At 42.9% G+C, this 21631-nt stretch overlaps 3 protein-coding genes across 4 annotated transcripts in view; 1 reads left to right on the top strand and 2 right to left on the bottom strand.

Annotated features, from left to right (window-relative positions):
• LOC146669794 (retinoic acid receptor gamma-A-like) overlaps window positions 1-7557 on the top strand; it is a 38611-nt gene extending 31054 nt beyond the window's left edge. For both annotated transcript variants that reach the window (XM_085406401.1, XM_085406402.1), the window contains 7 exons: window positions 1998-2146; window positions 3341-3482; window positions 3584-3747; window positions 3899-4075; window positions 4257-4461; window positions 4651-4809; window positions 5193-7557. In XM_085406401.1, the coding sequence (XP_085262527.1) occupies window positions 1998-2146; window positions 3341-3482; window positions 3584-3747; window positions 3899-4075; window positions 4257-4461; window positions 4651-4809; window positions 5193-5512 (1316 nt within the window). In that variant the 3' untranslated portion in view covers window positions 5513-7557. The remainder of the gene's footprint in view (window positions 1-1997; window positions 2147-3340; window positions 3483-3583; window positions 3748-3898; window positions 4076-4256; window positions 4462-4650; window positions 4810-5192) is intronic.
• Window positions 6745-14784, bottom strand: LOC146669793 (calcium-binding and coiled-coil domain-containing protein 1-like). Its single transcript, XM_085406400.1, has 14 exons — window positions 14635-14784; window positions 13962-14110; window positions 13766-13868; window positions 12292-12494; window positions 11992-12192; window positions 11742-11890; window positions 11589-11658; window positions 11191-11445; window positions 10969-11094; window positions 10615-10710; window positions 10261-10348; window positions 10001-10170; window positions 9210-9292; window positions 6745-9041 (listed from the first exon to the last, which is right to left on the bottom strand). Exons 2-14 carry the CDS (start codon window positions 14091-14093, stop codon window positions 9014-9016), a joined length of 1704 nt encoding a protein of 567 aa, XP_085262526.1. The 5' UTR covers window positions 14094-14110; window positions 14635-14784; the 3' UTR covers window positions 6745-9013.
• Window positions 14785-15992: 1208 nt separating this feature from the next.
• LOC146669792 (single-strand selective monofunctional uracil DNA glycosylase-like) lies at window positions 15993-20717 on the bottom strand. Its single transcript, XM_085406403.1, has 2 exons — window positions 20243-20717; window positions 15993-17307 (listed from the first exon to the last, which is right to left on the bottom strand). The coding sequence occupies exons 1-2, from the start codon at window positions 20564-20566 to the stop codon at window positions 16762-16764; spliced, it is 870 nt and encodes a 289-aa protein (XP_085262529.1). The 5' UTR covers window positions 20567-20717; the 3' UTR covers window positions 15993-16761.
• Between the last annotated feature and the right edge of the window lie 914 nt (window positions 20718-21631).

Genomic DNA, 21631 nt, shown 5'->3' with positions numbered 1-21631 from the left:
TCATTCTTTCATTTACAATTCCCACAAGTCTATCAGCCGTGAGTGCAGTGAATACAAATGTGCAGGGAGATGTGCAGAGTGTGCTCAAAGAAAATATGTTTTCACAATCTCTTCACATAAAAGAAGTCAAGATCACTGAGTACAAAGCTGAGAAAAAGTCATTGAATCTTTTTTTTTTTTTAGTAAACAATAAAAAATCCGACACATCAGAGCAACACACAGAGGTGGAAAAAAATACTGCTTGCATCATTTGTGATCTTTTCTTTTTTAAGAAAAGGGACTAACGAGTCACAGCAGTGTGTGACGATACAGTGTGTTAAAGAGACCTGCAAACCTGTACTTATAAACAAGTTAACAGTAATAACAGTAATAATGTTGAACGATGAGATGCTGGTAGTGTGCAGTGATTCTGGTTGGTGTGCTTTGTATTTCCACGTCAGATTCATTGTGTTACTGAAAGAGACTCGTACACACTCGTCTACTGACTGATGACACACTTCCATATAACAGTGGCAAAACCAATGCAGAACATCACACCACCGCTCCAAATTCACCAGTGATTAATGGGCTAGGCACGCTGAGTGGTCACTTTTTAAATAACACTGTGTCGAACACATTCGTGAGCTCCTCTTGTTAGCAATACTTTCTTCAGTCAAGGTCAAAGTTAAATAGTCAGGATTTCATTTAACCACTCGGCCACTGGGAAGTTTCTGTCCTGAAGCTCACCTCCTTTCCCCCTCCTCTTTCTTTCTCTTTTCATTTTTTCCCTCTACTTTTATTAGATTATTCCTTTTGTGCCTTTGCCCCTCTGTTTTTTGAAACCTTACCGCTCTTGTTAATGACAGAGCGGGGGTTCAGGTTGGGGTTGCAGTGTTTGGGGTTGGGGCAAGACATTTGGTTCAGTCCTGTGCTACCCATTGAAGGTGACAGGAGGGGCTGTGACTTTGGGTTTTTGACCCCAGATTCTTTATTTTTACTAGGAAGGGATCCAAGGATGGAGCTGTTGATGTGAATAGCTGCCCAAGGTGACTGGATCCCAATAAAGAGGCCGTCACCCTGGCTGGGGGCCTCCTTCCCATCCGAGACACAACGTTTATAGGCCTGCTTATGAGCCTGGGCTACTATTAAACCCTGTCCGGCCTGCACTGAGGAATTTAGGGCCAGGAAACAAGAGAGTGGGGGTGGGAATGGGCAGAGAGAGGTGAAGTTGGGGTGAGTGAAGGTGAAAGTTGAAAGGCACGTTCGAAAGGAATCTGCTTGTTTCGTAGTCGTCGCCTTTAAATGCGTACCAGGCGTGTTGCGGTTTTTGCTCTCTGACTGCAGCGCGAGGAGGCGCGGCTGATTAAACGCGTCATTGTATCCATTTTGTATCATTTGGTTTGAGCGTTTTCACATGCGGCAGAGGAATGGCATTGCCTGGGGTCAGCATATGGTGTTATACAGTGTGCAGTTTTCTTTAGCGCGACAGTGAGAAGGAACATAAGGAGACAGCAGAGTCTCATAAACATCTCATCTCTGTTTGTTCACATGGGGCTAGGGACGACCTTTCAAATAAAAATGGGAGCTTACACACACTCGTACACACACACAAACACACAAAAAATTCAGATGCCAGTCAAAAATTCAACAGCGGTATCTCACCTCCCCCCACACTCACCAGTAAATGGAAAAGCCAATCAAATCTCAGCTGCCAATCAGATTTTTATCAGCAGGGCCATCTGGCCATCAGCTAATTGTGTCTCTTTTAAGTCCCTGTCAGTCAGCAGTGCCACCCCTCCTCCCTTTTCTCTTAAAAATGTCTGCCTTTGAGCTTGCCTTCTGGCTCCGAGGGGTGGCCTGCGTGGGGTTGGGGGGGTTGTTTGCTGACCACTCTTTCTGTTAATCACTTTGTATTAGCTTTCATCAAAGTTTCAAAGACTTTAAGAATAAATATAAACAAGATGCTCTGAATTCATAAGAGTACTCAACTGTTTCTCCATTCTGTGCTTTTTCCGCAGCCGTGGAGACCCAGAGCACCAGTTCGGAGGAGATGGTGCCAAGCTCTCCTTCGCCGCCTCCTCCTCCTCGTGTTTATAAGCCGTGCTTTGTGTGCCAGGACAAGTCATCTGGTTATCACTATGGAGTGAGCTCCTGTGAGGGCTGCAAGGTAAATGAAGTTGGAGATACACGAGGAGTTTACAGCTAATGTGAACAGCTGAGGTCCCCTGAAAAGAGAGGCAGACAGATGTGCGCAGAGATGTGCTTGCTGTCGCTGAGCTGCCCTCTAGTGTATCCATACGTAACTGCACATGATTAAAGCTACAAATGAACAGTGTGCTGCTGTTTGTGACAGGCAAATGGCTTCTTTTGGCTATAAGTAAATAAAACCTAAAAATGTCTTCAGAACTTGTTTGTTTCAAGTGAAACAAGATATCTGCTCCAGTGGTCTGATAACAATTGCTGCTCCACAGTGCTGTGCTGTTTGAGCCATTACTCTTGTGGTAGCTGTGGCTCAGGAGGTAGAGCAAGTCATCCACTAACTGGACAGTTGGTAGTTTGATCCCTGGCTGCTCCAGACTGCTTGCCTAAGTGTTTTTGGCAAGATACTGAATCCCAAGTTGTTCCCAATGTGTTAACCAGAGTGTGAAAGAACTTAGAGTCAGAACAAAAAAGTGCTTGTGGGAATGAAACATGTTGTTTAAAGAGCTTTGAGCGCTAAAATAGAGTAGAAAACCAGTCCAGGTCCCATAGCACTATGTCACATGCAACTACATTTGGACAATTTATTTCTTTACCCTTGGCTACCTCTCACGGTTTCACACCCTGTAATCACTGCTTATTTTTTAACCAGCTATCGCAGGTTAAACACTTACCGTCACACTAACACATCCAGAATCACCTCAACTCAGTTCACCGACCTAGAGCCTTGTTGATGTGAGATGACTGATGCACCGCTCCACTGCCCACCTCCCTGTTGTATCAGCTAACTCATGTAGCCACCTACAGTATGAAGTTGGCTGGTTAATGCTTTAGGCTCTCCTGCTTTTTAATCCAAAGTACTTTTAACGCGGCTGGCTGCTGTGACACGGTTTTCATTTGTCGTGGGATTTTGTAACTTCCGATGGGCTTTAGCAAAAAAGCAATCATGAAAAATACATGTGCCAGTTTTTCTTTCAGCGTCTACTTGGGATCGATATCTGCTATAGTTCTGTGACATCAGAAGATTAAATTATTTAGACAGTCTTTCCACTGATCCACTAAATAGTACCAAATCCTGACTAACAACAGTAGCTTTTTAAAGTTTTTTATGTATTTATCGTGTGGCATCCATGTCCAAGACATTTTCCTGTGTCTGTTTTAGGGTTTTTTCAGGCGCAGCATTCAAAAGAACATGGTGTATACGTGCCACAGAGACAAGAACTGTCAGATCAACAAAGTTACCCGCAACCGCTGCCAGTACTGTCGGCTGCAGAAGTGCTTTGAGGTCGGCATGTCCAAAGAAGGTAAGCGTCTCAGATATTACGGGCTGCCGGTGTGTCGCTATCGAGGAAAAAGCAAAAGGAGTTGTGTCTTTTCCTCATCTCGTGCACGTGTGTCCCGGTAGCGGTGCGTAACGACAGGAACAAAAAGAAGAAGGACGTGAAGGAGGAAGTGGTGCTGCCCGAGAACTACGAACTAAGTGGAGAACTGGAGGAGCTGGTCAACAAAGTCAGCAAAGCTCACCAAGAGACCTTCCCGTCTCTGTGCCAACTAGGAAAATACACCACAGTGAGTCTTTTTTTTAGCACATAATTGCACCCACTTCTCGACACTCGCGCTCCACTTAAGCTCACCGCTTTGCAGGAAGGACAAACACTATGTGGAGTTTGCACAGTCACACAGAAAGAAAGAAAAAAGTGTCCCTCTTTCTCTCTCCCAGAATTCAAGTGCTGACCACAGAGTGCAGCTGGACTTGGGCCTATGGGATAAGTTCAGTGAGCTCTCCACTAAGTGCATTATAAAGATTGTGGAGTTTGCCAAGCGGCTACCAGGCTTCACTACGCTCACCATCGCTGACCAGATCACCCTCCTCAAATCTGCATGTCTGGACATCCTGGTACTAGCGCCACGTTCCTATTACTCCTCCCCTTTAATCGACTACACCTCCACATCCCTAAGCTATTCTCTATTTGTCACGCTGCTTTGTGATTCTGAACAGCTCCCGTGAAAAAATTTCAACGTGAACTTCCGTCTAGAAATTTCATGTTTATGCCTCATCATATTCTTCCCCTGCTTAGATGCTGAGGATATGCACTCGCTACACACCAGAGCAGGACACGATGACCTTCTCAGATGGCCTGACTCTAAACAGGACCCAGATGCATAACGCCGGCTTTGGCCCGCTCACAGACCTGGTGTTTGCTTTTGCCGGTCAGCTGCTGCCTTTGGAGATGGACGACACCGAGACGGGGCTGCTCAGCGCCATCTGTCTCATCTGCGGAGGTAAACTTGGGTCATTGTTCGGCGTCTGTTTGCATCGTGTCCGCTTGCAGTCGTGGAATTATTGATGGAAAGAAAGAGACATCAGTGTACGGTCACAGTTTAGCAGTCAGTCGGTAGCATAAAGGCTGTAACAGTGTCTCGCTTCTTGTCATTGTTTTGCTGTGTCCGCTCTCTTCACTTCACTACTAGACCGTATGGACTTGGAAGAGCCCGAGAAGGTGGACAAGCTGCAGGAACCGCTGCTAGAGGCCCTGAAGATCTACACCCGACGCAGACGCCCGAACAAGCCTCACATGTTTCCCCGAATGCTGATGAAAGTCACAGACCTCAGGGGAATCAGCACCAAAGGTTAGCTTGTTTTTTTCATAGCACAACCACAGTTTGGAATAGATCTCAGTGTCAAAGCTCAACACGCATAAGTACTGAAATATCTTTTCAGATTTGTATTTTTTGCTCCGATTAGCTCAGGCTCAAAGCAGTTAGCGGTTAGGAAAAGACTGATGATGCTGGTCTCAAACTACGCTCCTATTGCTTGTTAGGCAACCGCTTAAATAAAATAAATGTTGCCTCAAAGCAATTTCGTAACATTTAACAGACATTACTGTAAATTCATGCTTGGAAGAAAGGTCTGCCAGACAGCATATTTTAAATTACATGACTCCTGTCTGTTAGCATGTGACGTTCTTTGTTTCTTCATACCTACGAGTAAATAAATGTCCATGTGTGTGCAGGTGCAGAAAGAGCCATCACGCTAAAGACAGAGATCCCCGGCCCCATGCCTCCCCTGATCAGGGAGATGCTGGAGAACCCGGACTCCTTCGAGGACAGCAGCGACTCGGGCGACAGCGGCGCAGCTGCTCCCCCTGCCATTCAAGCCATCAAGCAAGAGGACAAGGCCACGTACGAGTCAGCCTTCGAGGAAGAAGAGGAGGAGGAAGAGGACGACTATTGGGACGAGGAGAAAGAGCGAGGGGCAGAAAGCGACGGAGAGGCGCGGGGGGAGGCGGCAGCGGGCACGCAAAAGAAAGGCGTGACAGGGAAGACGCAGTGAGACAGAGGAAGAGAGACACAAGACGACACCGCTGCCTCGCACGGATTCGCCGAGCGCCGCCGCCGAGCAACGTCAGCTCGTAGAAACCTCACAGATTAAAGCTGTTAAAACGGCGTTTCGCACAGCACATATCCGTGTATACTGTACATACTGACTGAAAGGAAAATGTGTTCAATTCATAGTAGCAAGTGAGGAATTTGGAGACGCAAAAGCACTACATTTCAGTGGATTGATGAGGGCACAGTTAAAAAAGAAAATCAGTGCCAGAATGTTTAAAAGATATATATATATTAAAAAAAAAAGGTTTTGTCCGCACAAAGACAGGAAAAACAGTTGTTGAGAGACAAAAAAAGCACTCCTCCGCTATCTATTAAGGGCTATGCTTTGTATAAAATTGATGGTAAGAGTACATTGCAGCGACAGAACTCTTATGTGGCGTCCAGATGCCACAGATGTCTTCTCAGAATTACTTTTATTACTATTCAGAGATATGCTACTTATTTTTTCATTGTATGGTTTTTATAAGCATGTACACATTACTGTTTTGTCTTTTGTTTGTTTGTGGGACCTCGTGTTGCTTTTTTTTCTTGTGTATATTTTCACACTCAGTGCTCGCATCTGACTGGACATTTGTGCTTTTTATCGTATGCGTTAGTTTTATCGGACACAGTGAAGCAATAGCAGAAGAAAAGAGGAAAACAAAAAGGAAAAAGAGCAATAGCTAAAGAGTCATGGGAGTCATGAGCAGGACTCAAACTCAAAGTGTGATCATTCAGGATTGGTGATTGGCTAATCTGAAAGAAATGCAAGAGGACTTCAGCTTTAATTCAAACCCGGGTGCTTGTGGGCCAAATAATAAAAATGTCAGAGAAATGCGGGAAAACATATCTCCAGTTGATCAGGGCCACGCTTCAGCTGTTTTTACAGTATTTCTTTTCTTTTCCATCAGACGTTCTTCTTTCACACAGGTTAGGAATCATTAAAACTTTCAGTACATGCACTCGTTCAAACAACCAGGTAAAGTTAAGCCATAAGATTTTCTTCCTGTTGTTTTAAGGCAAGCAAAGACTCCACCAAGCAAACACAACCATTAAAAGCCGTTTACATCACAGAAACCTCAGATGTGTGTGTGCGTGAGCGTGTCCCAGTAAACAGGGTGCTGTAATAGACACGTTACATCACTGCCATCATCCACATGAGTGAGTGTCCAATTATCAGCATCTGTAAATGTGTATAAAATGGATTTTGCAACTAAAAATGAAAAAAAAAACAAAAAACCATACAAATATTAGATCTTTTTTTCTTTAGGTTGGAGAAATCCCTCGCACGTACACTTGTTTTGGGACTGCTCGAGTTCTGGCCAACAACCGTCCGACACAAACAGGCACTGAGTGACTGAGTGGGGCTCTCGTGTGCGCTATGTTGATAAAGACAGAAGGCGTGTTAAATAAGAAAGGCCCACCAAGTTTGCTCCTAAATTTGGTAATTTTGCTGTTTTATTGTGAAAACCTTAGAACCAAACAACCGTGGGAAAGGAGAGAACACACCTTGGACACGATCAGCCCGACTCAAACTGTTCAGTATTTAAAAGTATTTCATATAACCATGATAGTTTGGAACAGGTTTTTTCCTTCCTTTATTTGTTTTAAAACCTTGTTAGTTTTTTCTGGATTTGAGCTGGTGCAGTTTAAAAAGAGCTCTACACACGCGTACGGCATTTAAAAAAGATCAAATATGGATTTTACGTTACATTTGGACAAAACATTTACAATGCTTACCGCTTTTATTAAGGTCGTTGTCTCTATCGTGTTCAGGGATTCAGGTTCCTCATGAGTTTTAATTCAACTTGACTTGTATCAAAATAGCTTTGATGGCTCTGACATCCATGCACTCACACACACGGAAATCCAAAAACTGGGTTGATATGTTCTTGTTTTTACATTTTTATGAGAAGTCAATACTATATTTTGCTGTTTGGGGGCTCGTGATTTGTTATTTGTTGTTTCTTGTATTTTGATAAATGCTCTTTTTGTTCTCAGACCTTATAGCGTCTCCACTTGTCATCTTCTTTGAAATCCCTTTACACATCTTTGAACCAAGCAGCCACTCATCTTTTAACACTCACATACTTCAGTGTGACCCAGGCCAAGAATTCCCTGATAATAAGTGTCTGACATTAATAAATGGACGACTATTTTTCCGCATGCTATCGCACAATATCATGTCCTGTTTCGCTTGAGACATGAAAACATAACAGCCACAATGATTTAAGTATGTTCTAATCTGTTATTGTCAAGATTAATACAACATTTAAAAAAATGCTTGTCATAAACTAGTCTGTGCATTGAAAGCAGCGGTAGGAAATGTTGCATCTGCAGGACTGGTATATGTTTTTCCTGCACACACTGAAGTGGCAGTTCAGGCTCTTTAATGACCTGATGACTTCCCACAACTCCTCTTTTAATCTAGTTTGGCTTTCACTTTAATCTCACCTCAGAATACTACCTCAGAAACTACTAAGTTTTATTAAGGTATTAGGAAGTGCTTAAGTTGTCATTTCCATGGCATTATGATATATAATTATTATGATTATTATTAGCAGTGATGTGGTAGCAATGAAGGCTGTATATAGCTACACAACTATCATTGCTGTACATGGTGTAACAGTAACACATGGATAAACATCTGTATTTATCAAAGACATACTAAGGAGAAGTAATGATAAATGATGAATTAAGTGCTTACTAATACTTATACTTAATACTGTGACACTATTATAAAGTGCTACCTTGAAATCTATCTGAAGAGATGCCGGTCAAACATGACCTGGAACAGCATCGGTGTACAACCATTTCTGAACAATGGTATTACATTTTCAAAGAACATTTTTGCACATTTCTGGGTCACTTTAGGAAAAATCATCAAATGTCACGGTGAAATAATGACGTTTAGGCACAGCACTCACCTGGTATTCATTATTATGTTTTATTAAAGAGCACCATTGAATAACAAACTTTTACCTGAACTGCACCAAACGAGCCAGGAGCAAAGCATTTCACACTTGACTGTGACCCACACCCACACACTTGACACACTTTGTGCAGTCGCACTCACATGCAGAGCCCGGGGGTGGGGGGGTGGGGGGGGGGAGGCTATGTGTGCAACTGATATCTCATAACAGCTGTGAAACAGACACCTAATAATGAAATAAAAGTTCAAAAATATGAATCTTCATCTAAAAGTTCGGAAAGCAAAAATTCAATTTGCACTTAAGATTCATCCTGAGTGTCACTAAGTTTGAATCAGAATTAAAACCACAAACAGCATAAAACAACGGCGAAAATTAGCCCACTTAAGACTTGCAAATTCCTAAAAGACACTCTTGAGGTAAAAGCACAATACCCTTTGTGACGGGGACTTTATATAGGTCTCAAGTGTTCTTATGACCCATATAAAATAATACCGCAGTGGTACACGGGAAACCTGCCATCCATCCCTGTGTTACCACATGGGGGAGTCAGCCAGCTCACTGCAGAGGCAAAGAGAGTTGAAAGTTTTAAGCAAAGGTAAAAATAATTCCACAGTTCTCCTTCTCGCTTAGCATGACCGTCCTATTATTTTATTCAGTCTTATTTTCAGCTGTGGCGGAGAAAATAGGGCGTGTGAAGTGTAACTGCTGGAAAGCCAGCCGTGTCACCTGAAGACGGGGTTGATGAGCTCTGGTAGGATCAGTTTCTTTCTTTCAGCAGCGGAGGGTTCACGCTGCTCCCTTTCCTCATCCTGGTTCAACAGACAGAGGCAGAAATGCAGGTGAACTGTGGGTATGTATCCACCCAGAACACTTGGACACTTGGGTTTCAAAACGGAAATATAGTGTGGTACTCATTTTACTTTCATCTTATTTTCTGTGGTGTAAAAGAGCTCTGAGAAATAGTCTTTAATGAGCAATTAGTACCCAGTAGAGCGCAGTAGATGAAATAAATCGAATCAGCATTCGAAGAGATCATCATTTGCCTTTTTAAAACCGCTAGTTTAGGATTTAGTGAGGGTCAAATAATCTGGTGCAGGAGAAAATAGTTCTTCATGACTCTGACTGTATGCAACAACTGAAAGGCCTCAAACGTTTGCGCTGTACTAATAATCCGTATCAAATATCATCTACATTATACTGCAAAATGCAGTTATTTGTTGGAAACCACTTCAAATATGAGGAAGTTGTCTATAAGGAATTGAAATAAGCTCACTACACAAGCCAAAAATGATTAAATGGATTAGTTAGGAGACATGTTGTGACGATGGGGGCTCTCAGATGATACATCTGGTGCTTTTGTCTAATGTGACTTTAGACACATTAGACTTTGTCTAAAGTCTAAGACTTTAGTAGTTGGTTTCCAACAGGCAGCACTCACCTGTGAAACAGAAATTGCAGACTAATTTGGCCAACTAGTCAAATATTTCCCTACCTAGGTGTATCAGTCCTGGGTTTACCTGTGTGTCAGAGGCTGGTGTGTCTTCTTCCTCGCTCTGGATCTGTATCTCAGGAGGGATCTCAGCTCTGTCGGGCTGCTTCAGGTCATTGGACGAGGAAACAGGTGCACAGACTGACCTGGAGGAAGCTGAGGAAGCACTCTCATCACTCGCAGGGGTAGAGCCAGGAGCTGTACGAACCAGCACTGAGTCTTTACCTTAGTTTTCATTACAGTTCAATGAAATAGCAGCGTGGCATGCAAAAAGATCTTTTTACTTACATATGCACGTGGGAGCTGTACTGCTTGCTTCATCTACTGACACAATCCCTAATCTCTGCTCTAACTGATGGATGCAGTTCACCAAATCCTGCAAGGTTCAAATTACAAAAACACAGATTTGATCGGGAAATGAAGGTGATGAGAATAAATACCTAAACTAATCAGCAGTCGCTCTCTAAAATGTGTAACTGAGCTTGGGGGAAAAACACATTTTGCTGTGTTCTGTTGCAGTTTAATTCATGCCTATCCTGTGAAGAGCAGAGCCAAAGCGCAGGGCTTAGCGTCCCTATACTGTTTCTTGTGGTAGATTAAAGAATCGTGAGCTGTGCTGTTGATCCGGTGTTGAATCCTTGCCTGGTTTTGAAGCTGTTCCTCCTCCCTTTCTTTCTGGACCTTTCTCAAACTGGCCCTCAGCTCCTGCAGCTCACGCTTCGCCTCACCCAGCAGCACCTACAGGGGGCAGCAACATTTATACTCAGACCGCCTGAACGCCCACCAATCTGAAGGGTCTTCTTATCTTCCCTGTTGTTCATCACATGTTGTCGTGTTCATGGAAGCTTTTCTATTTGTGCCAGTATGTGAGTAATGAAAGAAGTCTGGCACAGCTCTCTGTACTGTAAGTTGAGCATCTCATGATGCAGAATTGCGGCACATAAGCAGTTATATTTAGAGCTGAACGGCGATTGCGATGTGCTTTGAGTTTCTTACTTTATTGTAGTCTTTCTCTCTCCCGAGCTGCACTTCTAGTTTCTCCCTCTCCATCCTCTCCTCCTGGAGCCACTCTTCCTTCTTCTGCACCTCGCAGGCAAGATCTTGCAGCTTCTTTTTGTCAGTCTGCACAAAAACATGAAAACAGTTTAGTTTTTTTGTTGTTTCTTCTGGGTTTTTTTGTTGTTGTTTTTTACTTTGATGCATATTCTGCATCCTCACTTCTGCTGCATGTCTGTATGCCTCTCTCTCCAAAGCCCAGTTGGCCCTCTCCTCCCTCAGGAGGAGGTTCTCCTCAGACAGCTGCAGAGTGAGCTGGGCCACTTGGAGTCGGGCTTGGTGCAGGTCAGTGTGGGTGTGACCCTGTCGGGTGCTCAGGTCCCTCAGCTCCCTACGCAGGCCTTCTGCCACGTGGTCGCTGGCCTCGAGACGTTCCTGGAGCAGTCGTGCCTCGGCAAGAGCATCCTCATTTTCCATCTTCGGTTAGTCAAGGAGCATGAAGAGAAACAATGTGGGAGAATATGCCAGAAGAAAAGACAGGAAAATATCTGATTCTTGTCTGTTTTTAGTGAGATGACGGGTTATTGTGTTATAGAGTGACAAGCTTCACAGCAGTTAACCTGCAGAGACTTCCTCTTCTCCTCATCGTGCTTCATTTGACAGGACATTTTCTTCACTCTTTCTTTCAGCCTGTGGTAAAAACTAAATAAATTCACTTTTCAGGCCAAAGTGGCTGGAGAATGACTCAGCTGACATGTGTTGCGAGGGCTTGCCTTTCCAGTTCCCTGTTTTGCTCTTTCTCTCGCTCAGCCAGAATCTCGACATCCTCCTCCAGGTCTTTGATGCGCTGCTCTCTTTCAGCTTTTTCAGTCGCAAGTTTACTCAGCTCAGAGGCCAGACTTTCTTGACTGTATTTCGCATCCTTTCAGTTGCATGGAGAGAAAAGAGAATACATCTTTTCATCAATTTTCAATGATCAGCTATCAGTGCACACTGGTGATCAGTGTGCACCTCGTGTTTTACCTCAATTGTCTTCAGCATCTCGCGGCTGTGTCTCAGGTTGTCTCTGAGCTCCATGATCTCCTCCTTCATTGCTTCTCTTTCATATTCCCATTCACTTCTTGCTTCTCTGCTGTTTTCTTTCTCATTCTCCGTTTCCTTTTTCGCTACATCCAACGCTTGCTGCAGACCTCCTTGCGTTTTTAAGCACTCCTCCAGCCGACTCTGTGGACAACACAGAAAGAAGTGATGAAGCATTTTCAGGCATATTTCTAATTCCTGTGTCAAAGATAATAAAAAGAAATAAACATTTTCTCTTCCAACCTGCAGCAGCTGAGCTCTGGGAATGACTAAGAGCAGCTCTTCTTCTCCATCCTCTGCATCTTCTTCTTCTTTCAGGGTCTCAAGCTCCTCCAGCGGCTTGGGTGCACAGAAAGTGAAGGGACGACTACGGGCACACACCTCTCCTATCTTGTCCACATACACAAATTGGTACTCTACAGTACCGGGGCGGGGCAGGTATGATGCTGTATCAAGAAGACATTTCTTATTATCCTCTAGTGCCTAAAATTAGCTGTCAGTTACTGTCAGTTACAGTTACGATAATGCAAAATAAGGCCCAAATACAAAAAAACTAAAATAGTGCAGTACAATCTCATTATAAGCTCCTAATGCTTTGCATAAATTAGTTTTATTTGATCACAGTGAAAACATTAAAAACAACAGCTAATCTTCTATGAAAGTGCACAGCAGCATCTTTGTTTACCGCCCTGGTACCACTTTGCTGTGCTGATGCAGCAGTGCACTCTGAGGTGTGTCTGTTACACAGGCCTAGAGCTCAGTCAGCAGACTGCCTGGAAACCCCAAATCCTTCCAGCAACTGCTGAACAACTGAAATTAAAACTTTCATTCTCTACATAGCTGGCTACAGGGAAAGCAGGTTGTTTTCCCCCAGGGTGTCAGGGACCACTGACGGGCGTAGTTGACTGTAGTTTAAGACATCACTGCTGGGTGCGACACAGAGACAGACTGCATATGAGAGGTGGACATAACCACTTTGACGTCCACATTTTGGGTTTTATCTGTCTGTTTATTTATTTGTTTGTCTATAGGTAGACAACAAGCAAAGGGTGGGACTGATTTAGAAACTGATATTTCAGACATAACTTTTCAACTACACCCTAAATGATCTTTTTTCCCCGAATGGGGCCACAATTGTCAAAATATTCACCATCCTGTGTTACAATTAAGAATATAAACCTATCTGGATACTGCATACTGAGACGTCTACAAAATAGTTTTTCTTTGGTGAATCCAAAGTCTCCCCCTGCTGGCTATTAGAAAGAATGCAGGTTTAAAGAGGACCCGTTATGCTTTTCCTCGTTCTCTGTCATACATAAACAGTGGTGGATATTAAAGTTTCAGATTTTTATGTCTGTGGTTGTATAGTAATCACTCTGAGATGAAATGATGTCAAAGTGAAGGGATATCTATCGTATTCATTTTTTGAGGCACAGTTTTGGAGTTTAGTCGTTGTGCTCATGAGGGGCAGCCAATGAAAAGGAGCTAAAAAGGCTTATTTCAGACAGATGCTGAACTGAGGTGCTGCATCAGAGCCAGGTCTAACATCAATAAAGTTTATTATGAAATATGAATCTATGCTTACAGGAACAAACAAACACACAGTATTTATCAAATGTGCAACCAGGGAGGACAGGGCAATTTCAGCCAGACAAACAAATAACAACAACAACAAAACAGACAATTAACCATCAGGAGCGTTTATTACAGTTCTTACCCTGGAAAACTGCACAGAAGTCAACACTGGTTCCCTCTGTGTAGCCTTCAGGAACAGTAGCCCATGTGTATGTGTAATACTGTTTGACTGAAGTCCATCCCATCTATAATAGGATAAACACACTCTATGTCATAAAGCACACAATGTGACTACCACGATGCAACACATGGGACGGTGCTGTAGTTGATGACCGTACCTCAAAAATTCCTATCCAGTCACTATTGCTCCACTGATGGTCTGAGGTCAGACTGTAGTGGCACTCCACCCTGGTTTGGGGGAAGTACACTTGCCCCACATTTCGAAACACCACCCTGGGCTGTTTGTCCATGACGGTAGGAAGCTTTGCTGTTAAAGAAGAAAACATGCGAACAGCTGATGAAAGACGATAGCAGCATCGGTCCAGGAATGCAGCATGGTCATAACAGGAGTGACCTACGGCTCATCAGCTTGTTTACCTACTGAGGAGTTACATTATGCCATATAGCCTACAAAATAAACAGAGACGGAGAGATCTGGTTGTATCTCTTTGTCGTCACATATAAGAATGACCACTCTATTTAAAGACTAATGGAAAGTCTTTCAAATTTGTTTTTATTTATAAAAAGTCAAAGTTAGCTAATAGCTTTATACTAAAACATTTTTTAATATATTTAATTCCAAAAAAACATAAATATCATATAATAATGGTACACATAATAACATAACAAATAAAGCTTTTACAGAAATGTAAAAAACAAACAAATTATAATCAATCTTCCCTCATGTCTGCAGGCGAGACATTCAGCTAACAACTCAACTCGTTCCCATTGTTAACAAGTCAACAGGTCAATCTTGGCCTAAATGCTGAAACTCAGTGGCGTTAATCTTACCTGAGTCTTCTGAAATGAACTCGATGGCTCTGCTACCTCATGCGGGACAGGAGCTGTGCATCAGTCTGTCGATACTGATGAGCAGGTGCAAGACTTTCACAACATCTCTTGAACCATGTGCAACCAGAGTAAAATTAGTGACACTCGCTGAGTCGCGGGAGATGCAGTTCATGAGTACACAGCTTCTCAACTGACACGGTGGAGCTGCGGACTTCAACTCCCATTACAATCACAGGACACGAGATCCTCTGCCTGGTGTTACTGCTGATTGCAGTTCTCAGTAGTGGCACGGGTGGGGGTGAGGAAATCATCAGAGCTTCACATTTATGTTAATAACAACTTCAGCGCACCCACCAGCCAGAAACCAGCAAGAAGCATAAAACCAGGAGTATCACAGCAAAGAGATTCTTTTTTTGTTTTGTTTTTAATATGGAAAATGAGGATATTCTGCACTTATTTGAATCTGATCTGATAATCCCGAACCAGTGATAAACACATCGTATCCAAGTTTGTTTTTTTAAGCAAAGACTGCAAATCTAATATCGTGTACCTTTCCCCCCCCCCTGTGATTGTGTAAGAATCATGTCCCCACTCTGAACACTTGATGGCAGTGTAGCTTCGGCACAAAGCCAAGAGAGTTGCATTTGTTAACACAAAGTACTAACTGAGTAGGTTTCATGTGAGCACTTAATTCACACACTTTCTCATGGTGGAAAAGTCTTTATGTAAAGAAAAACTATATAACGCAGGGAGGCTCTTGTGGGATGTTTTCCTATTGCCGTCAAATAATTTGATTTTAATTTTTAATATTATCCCTGCTGAGTCAGCATACCTGTAGGTATGATTTATTCTTCTAAAAAAAAAGAAAGCTGCAGTTCATAAATTTGCATTTAGGTTGAAAAAGAAAAAAGGCCATCTCGTCTCTTTCATGTATGTAATTCAGGTTCAGCTCTGCCAAAGGTTTCTTCCTGTTAAAGGGGAGTTTTCCTTCTCACTGTCACCAAAGTGCTTGCTCATGGGGGGCGGGGTCATCTGATTTTTTTCAGAGCTATATTTTACACGTCAGTGTGGTCATACTGATAATAGTGCTTTCAACAATTACTCTTTTTATGATTTATACCTGGGTTTTCCCAGTTTTCCTCTATATTTCTCTGTGGCCATAAAAGCAGAGAACTTTCATTAACTCAGTATTTCAGTTAATGACAGATTACTTTCACAACTGGCATATGTTTCAACAACCTGCTCCCTGCTAAACATATGCCTTAACTGGCAGTATAACTTCATGTTTGCAGCATCAGATTTGATCAGCCAGTATTTATTTCAACAGTAAAATAAAATAAAATAAAAAATAGTAAAATAAAAACAAAACTGAAACTGGAAAGTCAGTGTGCACACCCATAAAATACCAAGCTAAACGAAAATTTAAAATAGAGCTATAAAACATGTCATAAAGAGCATCACAGATCGATTCTGCTCATGTAATTATCACTGTATGAATATATTTTTTGTGCAACATGACAATAAGCTGTCTGTGCAGCCAGCTAAAATTATTTAGACTTTCACTAAATTCTGGTCTTTTCTATTCCGATCTAATTTTGTGACCCTCGTTGATATTAACACAGCAACACTGTCCTTTTATAGGAAAGTCATCGGTCACATCTTAATTAGCTGATTAATATAAGGCCACATGAACTTTAATTGTAGGGTTCAGTTGTAGATGTAGCACTTGTCATACGCACAAAGAAAAATACAATATGGAATATACACATACACCCTGAACACCGTACAGTCATTAGTGTAGAAATATTTCTGGCTCCGTATTTTAAAGTCATGCTGCAGCCTCTGATCACAGCAGGAGTCTCGTCTTGAAGTAATGCAGACAGACCTTTAGAGAAGAAAAAGCAGTTGCAGAGCAGATGTGTTTACAGCATTTGTGGTAACAGATGTGGAAAAGCAGTAGTGTTACAGGTTCTCCTTGGAGCTACCAGCATGTGTTTGGACACACAGATGGAGCCATGAAGAGGTGAGTGAGTGTGCCCTTCTCAACAGTGCACCAAACCATCTGTGAACTGAAAGATACACAGGAATGCCACACATCTTCGTCTGGTGTTGGAGTGAATAGATTAATCATGACTTATTGGCGCAAGTTTTAATTAGAAGGGATAGAACACCAAGTTCCTGCAGTTTGGCTTTAGCTACATCCTCCCAGCCCTTATTAGCCAGCGGGTTCCTGGGCGATGGATGCATGATGCCCTCAACACGCACACTGACACCTGCAGCAGACAGGGCCCGCCGTGCCCGTTGCTCTGCCACCTTTCCTACACCAATCACCATGGAAACGTTCAGTGCCTCCACCACCTGGCACAGTGCAATGTCACACAGGCGCAGCAGGGCCTCCCGTTCAGCTGCGGGCAGCTCGGGGGGTGTTAAATTCTTCCCGCTGTCGCTCATGAAGATTAACGGGCACAGGTTGTGCACAAAGCAGTGCTGGAAGAAGACCTCCGGGTCACCGCACAATTTTCTGAAGAAGCCCCAAAAACGAGCGCCGCTCACTTCGCTCTGAGTGCAGGAGAGCCCCGTGATTCGTCTCTTTGGGTGCTCATTTTGTGGGCGGCCGACCTCCCCCGTGATCTTCAGCCAGTCGACAACTGACTTCACCTCACCAAACGGGACCTGCGCAAAGAGAAACAGATTATTTAAAGCAGCTCTGAGGTCAGAGGGAGCCTGGGAGTCTTCATGATGCAACAGAGGGGTTTTATCATCTCTCCATTTTGTGGCTCCTCATTTTCTCTGTCCCTTGCAGTGACCCTGCATGCTTTCTCTACATGACGTCTCAATTCCTTAAATACATGTGGAGGAAACAGGATGGAGAGAGATAGGAGCTATAATAGAGGATGAAGAGCTGTATCCTTTACAGATGCCACAGCAGTTTAATATCCTCATCATACAGGAAGACGACTACTAATTGTCAGTTGGTTCAGTTATTTAACCCTAGAACACTATCGCCGGGTGATTTTCACCCGAGCAAATGTATTTACATAATTTTCAATATGTTGCGTTTGTCTGAGTGTGGTGGGTCTCTGGGTAGCTTCAGCATTGTCTTTGACGTCTTTGAAGGCGTGGGTGTTTCCCTACCCCAAATCCCGCTTTTTCCTACAGGCATGTGTTCGGGTGAATTTCACCCGGCAATAGTGATAGAGGGTAAAGTAGGTTTTGGGTGGATTTCACCCGGTGATAGTGTTAGTGTATAAAATCAGGTGATCTTGCCGCATTTCAAGGGTGACAACATTCAGGCTCACCATATTTACTGTCCCTCTTCAACTACAGCTGTCACCCTGTTGCAGGTTTAGTGTCTTTGGCATCTCAGCTAGTGAGTAACACAGAGGTAAGGTTTGTTTAACTTGGCAATTGTTAGCTGATTAGATTTCTTTTTCTTTTTTTTAATCTAAAAGCTATGTTATGTAGCTAGCTGTGGCATGACCTTAGTGGGAACAATAAAAGCAAACAAAAGGGAGATCCCACAAGTGATGAAAGTTAAAGAAAATCACACGCCAGGCTCCAGTGCATTTCCCTTTACCAAAGAACTAACCTTGGTGTCCTTCCTCCCTGACAAAGCTTCAAAAAAGAAGGTTGTACTGCTCCTGTCATCCATGCATACACAACCAAGCATAGGACCCACTCGTAGGCCCGAAGTGATTGAATTTGACAACAAAACAAAGGGAGGTGTCGATACTTTTGACCAGATGTGCGCTCACTATGGTTGTGGAAGAAAAACCAAGAGATGGCCCCTTTGCGTGTTCTATGGCATGATCAATGCTGATGTGATAAACTCATGGATCATTCACAATGAGAATGCAATGAAAACCAAATGCAGAGGAGGCCTTATATGCAGGCTTTGGCATTGGCACTCATCAAACCATGGGCAGAGCAGAGGCTCCCCTCTTCAAATCTGTCACGTCAACTCAGAGTCCTGATCTGTAGCGTGCTCGACATCCCTACCCCTGGCACTCTTGAAGGTGAGGCACGACCAGTGGCAGCAGAAAGCAGTGGTCCCTTAGTGAGGTGTGCCCCACAGGCTTGGACAGGAAGACGCGATACAGGTGCCATGTCTGCCGTCGACCGGTGTGTCCACGCCATTACTACCCTGTGTGTACTGACTGCATGTAAGGAATAGGTAAGTAAGAGTGGTCCTGGAATTTGCATGTTATCCTTATTTAGTGCAGTGGTTATGAATAACTATCAACAAGTGGTGATTTCCAAGGGAATTCATATGGTAAAAACAAATATTTTAGTCAACTGGTCATTTTTACCCACTCAAAAAATGCCATTTTTTGTTTCTCTCTCCTGCAGCTGTTCGCGTGTCAAGGAGACTGTGCCTTCACCAGGGAAGACTCAAATATCCCAGGAATGGGTGGACCAAAGACCAAGTTTCCAGCATCATTATATTTTTGTTTAGGATTTGTTTTGTTCTCCAACTGCTAATTTTCCAGAAATTTTGGAGCATTTTTTAGGGTCCCCCCATGAAACTTTTTTTTCCATTTTGTTAGATATGGCACAGCTGAAAATAAAAGAAAACCCCTCTAATTTGTCATGTGTTGTCATATATTTTATATATTTTGATGACAAGTACTTTTTGTTGGGTATATTATATTGGGTAAAAATCACCCGGCGTTAGTGATGGTGTTACTATTTTTAGCGATAGTGTTCTAGGGTTAAGATGATCAGCTCTTCTCATCAAACTTTCTGCCCCCTCACTGTTGTGTGTGCAATAACAAAATGTCAAAGTGCTACACTGGGAATTTTAATTAAAAGTAGCGCTAAATAAGGGTTGTGGTAATTACTGTTATAAACATGTAAGACCCTCAAATCCAGCATGAGGCCGTAATAAAACAGTGGACTGACAATGCAGCTGTGCTAAACAACACATTTAATTAACATGCTGTAAAATGACAGCGTGTTAATTAATTGAAGGTATGCGCAAGAGTATCTCTGAATAGGCTGAAGCTTGAAGCTGCAGAAGACCACACTGGGCACCAGTCCTGTCAAGTCTTCAGTTTGCATTGTTGCTTTAATGACTGCAGTGTACCCATCCTCCAGTGTGATGCTCTCATATCAATATGGACCAAAATCTCGATTGTTTCCAGCATCTTGTTGAATCTGTGACACGAAGAATTAAGGCAGCTCTGAAGCCAAATGGGGGTCCGACCTAGTACTAGCAATGCGTACCTAATAAAGTGGCTAGCTAGTGTATATTTTGGTGTTAAAACTGTTAATATTGCTACATATTAGTCTTGTTTCATCACTTTGCAAAACAGTTATTCCATACAAAGCAATGTTCAAGATCCTGTCCTGTGACACTGTTTAATTAAATCTTAAATCATTCATCCTGGTGTGTGCTGCATTTAATAGGCAGTATACACCATGTTGCAGGTCTCTGCTGCGACACCCCGCTGAAAACATGATAGGAGCGCCCCTGGCAGGCTGTCTCCTTAGTTTGTTTGCGTTAGCTTCCGCATTCACAACCCTTTAAAACCTTTTACCACTGCTGTGCTCCTGTTACGGTCACGGCGATTTGGAAACTGTACTATGCCTCAAAATGTGTGCTCACCCCTGTCTGAGCCATTCCGAAAGGTCCGGGATTCATCCCCAAAAACAGGATCTTTTGTCCGGCCTGACAGTACTTCTCCACATAGCAGCGGTGGGTGTCCCAGGCGTACTCCAGCGGGTTGTAGATGTACCGGACAGGGTCGCTGAAGCGGAGGCCACGGAGGTGAGCGTTCAGCTCCAGTTCAGCCCGCAGAAACCTGGCAGAGGGGGTCTCATGAGCAGCATTAAAGCCCCGCTCCTTTGATTCACAGACGGGCACATTCTCTTCTCCGTCTCCACAAGCGACTTCACCGGCTTCACTCGCAGAAGAGTTTTCATTGAACATTTTTTAAAATTATTATATATGCTCCCATTAAAAAAAAAGCAGCAATAACTTTGCGTTTTCAAACCGGTAAAGTACTGAACCCAGGTTTTTGTTGTTGTTCGGGGTCTTTAAGCGAGACTATTTTCTTCCTCTGCGTCTTTCAGTCACTTGATTCGAGTCGGCTGCTGCCACCTACAGTAACAATGGTGTTATTACAGCCACCAAAAAAAAGACAAGCAGAGTTATGACGGAGAGATTATTATGAGATGAAACTCAAAGAATAAAATCTATAGAAGACTACCACAGCAGCAAACATGGTGGCAGAAGTATAAAAATACTTTACAAAGTACTTTGTGGCAACATCCAACTTTTTAAACCGCCCCCTTAAAAAAAAAAAAAAAAAAAAAAAAGGTTCAATATATAAAGCTAATTATTGAGAAGGAAGTTAGTTTGAATGCTAGTTCAAAATAAATGCCCAGAAGTGTTTAAAAGATGGCAGAACACACCGTGGACTGATTAACACAAATACATTTAACTGAACAAGTGTATATTAAATTTATATACACACACGCCAACTTCATTAGGCACAACTGTTTCACTGTGCGTTAATGCAAATATATAATCTGCAAAATCAAATGTCAGCAACTCAGTACATTTAGGCATATAGATATGGTCGAGATGACCTGTTGAAGTTCAAAGTGAGCATTAGAATGAGGAAGAAGCGTGACTTTGAGAGTGGCATGGTTTTTGGTGCCAGACAGGCTGGTCTGCAGATTCCAGAAACTGCTATTATACTGGGATTTTACCACACCACCATCAGAAGCATTTACAGAAGACCATCTCTAAATGCACAACACGCCCTGCAGATGGGATACAACTCCTGTTAGCTAACAACAGGAAACAGGGAACAGTTCACACGGGCTCACTAAAACCGGACAACAGAAGACTGAAAACATTGCCTGGACTGATGATTCTCAGTTGCCACTGCAACATTCAGGTGGTAGGAACAGAGGTCAATAACATGCTCTACCTTTTGAACACCAGTTACAATGTGAGCATGAACAAATCACAATAACCTCTTTTTTG

The sequence above is a fragment of the Rhamphochromis longiceps genome, linkage group LG5 (genome assembly GCF_057381845.1).
Source record: "Rhamphochromis longiceps isolate RC_006_pf linkage group LG5, R_longiceps_female_GT1.1, whole genome shotgun sequence".
Taxonomy (NCBI): Eukaryota; Metazoa; Chordata; class Actinopteri; order Cichliformes; family Cichlidae; genus Rhamphochromis; species Rhamphochromis longiceps.
This window is presented reverse-complemented; position numbering and strand designations above follow the sequence as displayed.